This window comes from Rana temporaria, chromosome 1 (assembly GCF_905171775.1).
Source record: "Rana temporaria chromosome 1, aRanTem1.1, whole genome shotgun sequence".
In the NCBI taxonomy this organism is placed as follows: Eukaryota; Metazoa; Chordata; class Amphibia; order Anura; family Ranidae; genus Rana; species Rana temporaria.
In genome coordinates, this window is record NC_053489.1 from 34694192 (window position 1) to 34704198 (window position 10007).

Sequence of the window (10007 nt, forward strand, 5' to 3'; positions counted from 1 at the left end):
TAATAAATAGATGAAACCCTGCCAGAGATTTCTGGGCCAATCCTATCGAATTTTACTTTTAGCTATTTTTTTCACTAGTCACATTTTACCAGTGAATCAATGATAAATGTGTCTGTTATCAACATTCAGGCCCGGATTCTCGTACGAGTTACGCCGGCGTATCTCCAGATACGCCATCGTAACTCTGAGTCCGAGCCGTCGTATCTATGCGCCTGATTCATAGAATCAGTTACGCATAGATTTGTATTAGATCCGACCGGCGTAAGTCTCCTACGCCGTCGTATCTTAACTGCATATTTACGCTGGCCGCTAGGGGCGTGTACGCTGATTTACGCCTAGAAATATGTAAATCAGCTAGATACGCAAATTCACGAACGTACGCCCGGCCGACGCAGTACAGATAAGCCGTTTACGTTAGGCTTTTCCCGGCGTAAAGTTACCCCTGCTATATGAGGCGTACATGAGGCGTACCAATGTTAAGTATGGACGTCGTTTTTTACGTTGTTTGCGGAAGTCGTTCGCGAATAGGGCTGGGCGTAATTTACGTTCACGTCGAAAGCATTGGCTTCTTGCGGATACTGGGTAAAAAGCATCATTTACGTGGGGTCACATAAAATTTACATAACACACACCCACATCTATCACATTTAAATTAGGCGGGCTTACGCTGGCCTATTTACGCTACACCGCCGCAAATTTCGTTTGAGAATACGGCACTTGCCTGTAAAAGTTGCGAAGGCGTAACGTAAATAGGATACGTTCCGCCCGCACAAAGATACGCCGCTGTACGTGAATCCGGGCCTCAGGGGATACAATGGCTTTATTGCTTGACACTTTTGATCTGACAGGGAGAGAATACAAGTAAGTAATTAAACAAAAGGAAATCTCTAAGCAGTAAGGTTTCCCTGTTATAACAATTCAAGAGTGGAGATTTATATATATATATATATATATATATTATATTGTGACAGGAAGTCAGGTAAATCTGTGGGTGTTGTCACAGACGGGACATACATTTCTGCCTTGTTTAGACAATACACCAATTGTTATTAGGCGTCGGCTGCAAAAGTAGCCAGAAAAGGTCTAAGGGCGTTGGAAAACTTCAGCTGTTCAGAATGAGGCAATTAAGGCCTCTATAAGTAATCCAGAGGATTACCACTGAATTGCTGCATCCTGAGGCTTTCTGAGTGAAGGAGAGCAGTAGCTATAAGTCTTCTGAGGAGGTGATTGATTTTTCTTTGTGATAAAAATCAAAAAGAGACTATTGTTTTCTGATGTATGACCAGCAGTGTCTGCCCAGCACTAGGCTGTGCCAGACTCCATAGGTAGGTTCCTGTGTGGTGAAGGTAGACGCCCCAAGTGGCCAGGGTTTATTTTATGTTTGATTTTGTTTATGCTGTTTGGATGCTCGCACTTGTTTCCAGCAAGATGGAAGAATAAACCAAAATCTTTGTTTTCAACCGTCTTCGACTGCCTGTCTGTATAAATTCAGTGTGTAGTGAACCCATCACACACTCCGCTACCGAGCTAACCCCTTACAATATATATGTGTATATCTTAAAATATAAAAAATGACTAAAGTTTCTCCAAAAAAATATTTGTTGAAGCAGCATATTAATTCCAATTTTCTCAATGGATCTCATTCCTTTAGGATTAAGCATTGCTGCACCATTTGAGATGATCTATTTTGGACTGTGGGGCTATAACTCGGTGCTCGGCTGTATCGCAGTAGGTGGGATGTTCTACGCTCTGACCTGGCAGTCCCACCTGCTGGCCATTGCTTGTGGTGAGTGTAAAGCTAAGTAGAATTAGGTAATGTGTATTTAGACTGTTGTATGAATCCATGCATCATTTTTAAACGAGAACATATCTATGAAGATATAATGGTGTTCCATTCACCTAAACGTCAACGCTACTAAAATACAAAATAAAAAGGGTGGACTCGGGGGGCGCAGAGCACTGCGCCTTGAGCCCACCCAGTTCTGTGACAATAGTGAATTATTTTTCACTATTGTCTTCTTGATTCTCCTCCCGGCCAATCAGGAAGCAGGTCCTAAGACTCGATCGGCCAGAGAGTCATAGGACTCCTGGCCAACGGGGTCTCAGGACCCCCTTCCTGTTTGGCCGGGAGGAGAAGCAATGGCCCTGGTGTGAGGAGTAGCTGGAATGAGGAGCAGCAGTCCTATCCCAGATCCTTATCCTCTGCCTCCTAAGGTAAGGAGGCCTCTGATTTCCACCTTGCTATACGTTTCACGCTGGGGGGGAGGGGGGAAATTGCCAATTGTGTAGACCTAGGAACCAGGGGTCAAGTCCTGGAGAAAAAAAGTGTGGGAACTCCCACCCAAGATCCACTCCCCCACCAAAAAAAAAAAAAAAAGATACGCTCATATGCATAATTACTAAACCGCATGTTTTTTTGTTTTTTTTTTTTGATCCACTGTACCTTAGTAATCCTTTGTTACTGGCCGCTTCCTGTATATGGATTCATCGGGTAGTATGCGGGTATTGCGGCATCGAGGAAGTGACGGAACGTCTCCTGGGAACAAGTTCTTTCTAAATCCCACGATAACTCGCGGCAGACCTCCGCAATGTCTCCTGGGAACAATGACAAAAGCTTGCAGGAGACATTGCGGCATCCAGGAAGTGACGGAATACCCGCACACTACCCGATGAATCCATATACAGGAAGCGGCCAGTAACATAAAGGATTGCTAAGGTTCGCCTGCCCCTGACAGTGACTCGAGCTGGGCATCGCCGCTTAGTGAAGGATTGGCTTGGGCGGCTCGGCTGCTCTCGGCTGCTCTAGTCCTGCAAAGGGAACGGAGTTCCTGCTGTGAAAAAAGTGCAGGAACTCCGTTCCCGCAGGACTTGAGCCCTGCTAAGAACTCAGTGCAGAGATCTCACCAATAGGGCTCCCGAGAGACAGACGAAACTGAAGAATATATTATATGGGGTGCATCTGCCAAGTACTAAAATATCAATTTTGAGTGGATTGGCTCATTCACAGCACAAGTACCGGTCCGGGAGATTTACTAAAACGAAAGCACTCAAAATCTGATGCAGCTGTACATGGTAGCCGATCGGCTTCTAACTTCAGCTTGTTCAGTTTAGCTTTGACAAAAACTTGAAGCTGATTGGTTTCTATGCAGAGCAGCACCAGATTTTGCACTCTCCAGTATTACGAAATCAACTGCACTAGTATGCTGCAATGTATGCACTTTTGTTCATTGAAATGGGTTGTGGCTCGCTGTGTCGGGCAACACACTTAAAAAAAAGAAAGGGCTGTAATGTACCCCACAAATGAAAAACAGGTGTGTTGCGCTGCAGTGAATGTGTGTTGTGGAGGTTCAATGGGCCGCTATATACAGTCGATGGCACCACAACTGGTGTGAATGGATCCTACAAGAAATTTACTATGAGCCATATGTAGACTTCCACTTCTGATCTATCCTAAAAATTAGGGTTGTTCCGATACCCCTTTTTTAAGACCGAGTACAAGTACTGATACTTTTTTTCACGTACTCGCCGATACCGATTACTGATACTTTATTTAATGTCATGTGACATGTGTCAGTAGTTTTTTTTTTTTTAACAATTTGTTTTTAATTTTTTACTTTTTTTTATTATTTAGAATGCTTTCTTTCTTTTTCTTTTTTAAGGGGGGGGGGGGGGAGGGGTGGACCGTGTCAGTGTGTTTTTTCTTTAATTTTTTTTTTTTTTTTTTTTTTATTATTTTTTTTTTTCAGCCCTGTTGGGGGGCTTTGGTGAGATATCAGGGGTATTAACAGACCTCTGACATCTCCCCTTTGAGACAGAGAAAGGGACTAGAGACACATGTTTCCCAGTCCCTTTCTCAGCAGCCTCAGCTGCGCTGAAAATGAATGGAGAGAAGACAGTGTCTTCTCTTCATTCATTAACTGAAACATTGTAAACACAGTTTACGATGTTTCAGTTATGTGAATGGACAGAGTCAGTAATCACTGACTCTGTTCATTTGCGGCTCTTCATCCTGACAGTTCCAGGGGGTGGAGGAGGAGCACAGAAGGAGAGAGCAACACGGAGGGGGACACGGAGGGAGAGAGAAACACGGCGGGGGACAAGGAGGGAGAGAGCAGCACGGCGGGGGACATGGAGGGGGGCTGGAGGACACGGGACAGTCAGCAGTGATCGTGTGTGGGGTAGTTACAAGCACCGATCACCGCTGATTTTAAAGCAGCTGAAAGCCGCGCGGGGGAGAGAGAAGTGGAGAAATTACTTTTAAATCTATACAGCGGTGATCGGTGCTTGTAACTTCCCCACGCACTGATCACCGCTGACAGTACAAGTATCGGGTGAAGCATCGGGAGCATTTGCCTGAGTACAAGTACTCGGGCAAATGCTTGGTATCGGTACCGATACTAGTATCGGTATTGGGACAACCCTACTAAAAATGTTACCTACTAATAGTATAATATACTTATGAAATTCAGATTATGTTTTTTTAACATTATTCATATATCTAATATGATCCTTTTTATATATTATTATTTTTTTCTTTTTGTAGCTTTGATGTGTGCCTATCTAGGAGCAGCATTGGCTAATGTGATGGCAGTGGTAAGTATTGCTTGAAAAGTAATTACAGGGAGCCTAAAATCACACTCGCTGTATTTTTTGTGTAGAATATCTACAACTCCATGTTTAAGGCTGGGTTCACACCTATGTGAATTGGATGCCGGATTCCCCCCCCCCCCTGATCCGATTCGCATAGCAGGAGAATGTGACTGGCTCTCTATGAAGCCAGTTCACATCTCCGGGGCGGCTGCGGCACACACTGCACAGAAACGATGTGCATCTTTAGCTCAGTTTCAGGGCCGAATTCAGGCTAAGATTGAACCCTGATGTGTCCCTGAACCGGAGAAGGGGACACACAGCGTTCCTGTGTGATCCGCAGCCAGTTCCAGTGTGAACCGATCCTCAAGGGACAGAAAATCTAAAATACGGTTGAAAGAAATTAACTTAACCCTTCCAAAGTTCCGGGGCAATCAAAACCTTTGTGACCAGACCAAAAATTTGCATTTTTGGTATGCAGTGGTTTACTCAACAATAGTTTTTTTTTGCATTTTTTTTTTTAAATCACTTTGTATACCAAATTTTTTTTTTTTACAACGTTTTTAAGCAAATATGTACATATACTGTAGGTCCAACTAAGGAAGTCTATATCATGATGGTGTGTTTAGATACTGTTATAAGGCACATTTATATATTAAAATCAGGTCACCTTTCCTGCCAGACAGGGCTGTGGGCAAAGCAACAGATTTCCTTTTAATATCTCCCTCCCCAAAAGCACATATTCACCTTTCTTTCACCCTCTTCAGCTGCTGGGAGTGAAGCAAATACACTGTATTTCTGAGTATAAAGGAGCATGTGACTCACTCTAAGGCCCCATACTCACGAGCAAACATGTCTGCTGAAACTGGCCCGCAGGCCAGTTTCAGCAGACATGTTTGGTCGTGTGTGGGCGCGAGCGGGCCGAATTCCAGCAAACATTTGCCCGCCGGGCCTTTTCCCAGCAGACAAATATTCCTGGACTTGTTTTAAAACAGTCCGCTGGAATTCTGCCCGCTCGGACATGTACGGTCGTCAGTACAGACCTACCGTACATGTCCAGGCGCCCGCCGTCCCTCGCATGCGTCGAATGACTTCGACGCATGCGTGGAAGCATTTTAAAGGCGGGCCGCCCACGTCGCCGCGTCATTGTCGCGGCGACACCGCGTCATCGACGCGGCGACACCGCGGACACGCCCCGCGTATTGTTTACGCGCGGACTTCTGTACGATGGTGTGTACAACCATCGTACAGAAGCCCTCTGGCAGACATGTATGGTGAAAACGGTCCGACGGACCGCTTTCACCATACATGTTTGGTCGTGAGTACCCGGCCTAACTGTGTTAGAGAGCTGGCAATGGTATTTGGTAATTGGCCCTGTGACTACAGTGGCTCAGAGTTTACAAAGAACTGGCCTTCCCTATTCCTGGTGGTTGAATAGAATGGTGTGGAAGCACAGTGAAGGTCAGTAGGTAACCCCTGTGCACCCTGCCTGGGATCGGCCCTGTTCTGCATGCCAGTCCCAAGTTATGGAGTTTCGTGAAGGTTTTCGAAAAGAACTGGCAATCTACCGTATAAATAAATTGCCAAAAAAATTCAATGTAAAAGGCTTTCAAGCATATCCAATGTGGTGCTCAGAGAGCTGGTCCATAGAGATTGAAACTCTAAACAACTGAATAAATATATATACATATACGCTGAATACGGTTGTGATAATAAGCAGTGAACCTACTTCATGGGTTCCACCATTGTGCTTTGGATTCATTACCTATTGCTCTCTTCCAGGTTGGGTTGCCGTCTTGCACTTGGCCGTTTTGCTTAACGACGCTTACGTTTGTCCTACTGACCACGAACAATTCTGCCATATACAAACTGCCTCTGTCCGAAGTCACCTATCCCGAGGCCAACAGGATCTACTATATGAGCCTAAAGAAGGAAAAAAAAGAACCGTGTATTGACTAAGCACAGACTCTGGTCAATTCTAGCCAAGCTTTTTGTGGACTACTGCATTTATTCACCTTATTGAGCTTTCCGTATGGACATTTACAGGTCATCATCTGCAAATGATTAGACCTCCGGGAGAACTCTTCTATCATTCTACATGCACATGCAGTCTATCTAACGCACATATCGTACTCTCACACTGCGAGCTGTAAAGCAGAAAGCTGGATCACGTCAATACTCTTGGTTGCTGAAAATTTCCTGCCATTCTATGTATTATCACAATTTTCTTGGAGAGCTGAATATATTTTTGAATGTTAAATTTACTATTTCTTGCCAACTTTTATCTGTTGTAGTTATTTTTAGCACACACACTGCCAAATTTAGTACAGAGGCATGTAAACCTGTACGCCACGTTATACTTTTAGTAAGAGAAAACACCACAAGACACCTATTGTAACATGTTATTAGCCAATCGCCAGAAATGCCCTTTCTGTGCTACGCTCTGGTTTAGTTTCACCTTGTTACTGGGGCCTGACTTTTCCTGACTTTATATCAAAACTCAACCAATGAACATCTTCCTGTTCATAAAACGTGCTCTTACTGGCCGCTGAGTTCCTCTCATTAGTAAGGATGAGCTCCGGCGTGTTCGCATATAACACGTGTGGAGCCCGCCAGGATGTCGGCACCCGCGCTGCGCTAATCACAGCCAGGCAGACATTTCCCGATCTCTGCAGCCGAGCATCGGGAAATGTCTGCCTGGCTGTGATTAGCGCAGCGCGGGTGCCGACTTCCTGGCGGGCTCCGCACGTGTTCTATGCGAACACGCCGGAGCTCATCCTTACTCATTAGACAGTGAAATGGCAATTGACAGGACATGGCTATGAGGTCAGGGAAAGTCAGACTGCAGTAACAAAGTAAAACGAAATCTGGGAGGGGCACAGAAGTAACTTAGGCCTCGTACACACGATAGGTTAACCAGAGGACAACGGTCTGATGGACCGTTTTCACCAGTCCAAACCGATCGTGTGTGGGCCCCATAGGTTATTTAACCTTAGGTTAAAAAAAAGCCAACTTGCTTTAAAATTAACCTATGGATTCCTAACCGATGGGAAAAAAACGATCGTTAGTAGGCACGTCCATCGGTTAAAAATCCAAAATTTGTGTCCTGAAAAAGTGACAGTTACAAGGGCTGGGACAAACTTTAATACTTCGAGGGATACAGAAGCATTTACTGTAACAATTTAAAGTGTATCTTTGGATAAAACCTTTTTTTAGTTTTTGGAGGGAATGGGACAGGGTTAGGTCAAGCGTTTCCAAACAAAGGGCCAATTTATTATTCATCAGACAATAGGGGGCAGGACTGTGGTCACTGTGAGGAATAGCGCCCCATCATTGTCTTATTGGGAGGAATAGCGCCCCATCATTGTGTTATTGGGAGGAATAGCGCCCCATCATTGTGTTATTGGGAGGCATAGCGCCCCATCATTGTGTTATTGGGAGGAACAGCACCCCATTATTGTGTTATTGGGAGGAATAGTGCCCCATCATTGTGTTATTGGGAGGAATAGCGCCCCATCATTGTGTTATTGGGAGGCATAGCGCCCCATCATTGTGTTATTGGGAGGAATAGCGCCCCATTATTGTGTTATTGGGAGGAATAGTGCCCCATCATTGTGTTATTGGGAGGAATAGCGCCCCATCATTGTGTTATTGGGAGGAATAGCACCCCATCATTGTGTTATTGGGAGGAATAGTGTCCCATCATTGTGTTATTGGGAGGAATAGCGCCCCATCGTTGTGTTATTGGGAGGAATAGCGCCCCATCATTGTGTTATTGGGAGGCATAGCGCCCCATCATTGTGTTATTGGGAGGAACAGCACCCCATTATTGTGTTATTGGGAGGAATAGTGCCCCATCATTGTGTTATTGGGAGGAATAGCGCCCCATCATTGTGTTATTGGGAGGCATAGCGCCCCATCATTGTGTTATTGGGAGGAATAGCGCCCCATTATTGTGTTATTGGGAGGAATAGTGCCCCATCATTGTGTTATTGGGAGGAATAGCGCCCCATCATTGTGTTATTGGGAGGAATAGCACCCCATCATTGTGTTATTGGGAGGAATAGTGTCCCATCATTGTGTTATTGGGAGGAATAGCGCCCCATCATTGTGTTATTGGGAGGAATAGCGCCCCATCATTGTGTTATTGGGAGGAATAGCGCCCCATCATTGTGTTATTGGGAGGAATAGCGCCCCATCATTGTGTTATTGGGAGGAATAGCGCCCCATCGTTGATGTCATTGGAAGGAATGGTGCCAGGAAGGCCGGATTCGGCCCACGGACCACAGTTTGGAGGCCCCAGCGTTGGACCGTTTATTACGTTTTTTTTTAAATAACAGTTTTTTATTTTGAAAAGTTCAGTAATAACAGAATAGCAGTACAAATATGTAAAAGGGTACAAAAATAGAACAAGATATACTTGTGCCAGTTCAAAGTTCACCCAGCTCAAGAGAGGGGAGGGACAAACATCCACACTCTCCATCGCCGGTCCCTCCACTCATAGTGGAGTCATCGCACAAGAGGTTAAGTGACACATGACTGTACAACAGTGGCATCACAGTTAGTTGCACGTTCAAAAACAAAACATCCAAAAGTAATTAAGAAACAGAGAGAAAGAAGAGAAGGAGGAGAGAAGAAGAGAGAAGAAGGCAGACTAGAAAGGGTAGAATAGCACGGTACCTTGGTAATCCAGTCGCCGGCTCAGGGCGGGTCCTCCAGAAAGTGCCACCTCTCCCAGACAACGTCGTGATCATCTAATTTGTCCCGAATCCTGGCCGTCAGTTTCTCCATGAGCTCTACGTCCTTGACCCTGGCATAGAGGGCCTCCTATCAAGCACCTCGCCGCTGTAAGAATATGTCTTAGTAGTTTCTTATAGGGTTCGGCTAGTTGCGGTTGAGATAAACCCAGGAGGAAATGTTTCGGGGAGAGAGGTATGGACGCCATTTATTACGTTTTTATTGCTGGCTGTGCTCACATAGGGGAGATTCTATATGTACTGGGGGGCCATTATCACCTAGAAAGAAAGTGAAAATCCAAAATGTTTGTGTTGTCCCTATAACAAGGGAGAGTCAATTTTCCAGTTAGGGACACCTGCTCCTCCTCTCACTTTGGGGGATTTTCTATGACTTCCGTTTGCATCTCTGGGACAGGAAGTAAAAGAAAGATTTATCCAATAGTACATAAACGGCGAACAAAAAAAAACTAACAGGGATTTTAATGCTTCCTTATTCGATCCAGAAGTAAGAAAAAAAAAAGTTTTGTCTATACATACACTTTAAAGCAATTATTGTTAAAGTTCTAGGGTTCTTTCTTGTGGGAAAAAAAATTATTGTGGAAAGTTCTAGGGTTCATCCCCTGTGTTGTATTTTAAAAAAGAAAAATGTGGCCAAGCACTGCAAACTTCCTGTCCTAGCAATAT

The 10007-nt window shown here is 44.7% G+C and overlaps 1 protein-coding gene across 5 annotated transcripts in view; it reads left to right on the plus strand.

The window, feature by feature from the left end:
* The window catches only part of SLC14A1 (solute carrier family 14 member 1 (Kidd blood group)), a 96444-nt gene extending 89575 nt beyond the window's left edge, over positions 1-6869 (plus strand). For all 5 annotated transcript variants that reach the window (XM_040336214.1, XM_040336206.1, XM_040336231.1 and 2 more), the window contains exons 7-9: positions 1652-1786; positions 4544-4593; positions 6370-6869. In XM_040336214.1, the coding sequence (XP_040192148.1) occupies positions 1652-1786; positions 4544-4593; positions 6370-6546 (362 nt within the window). In that variant the 3' untranslated portion in view covers positions 6547-6869. The remainder of the gene's footprint in view (positions 1-1651; positions 1787-4543; positions 4594-6369) is intronic.
* Positions 6870-10007: the final 3138 nt, after the last annotated feature.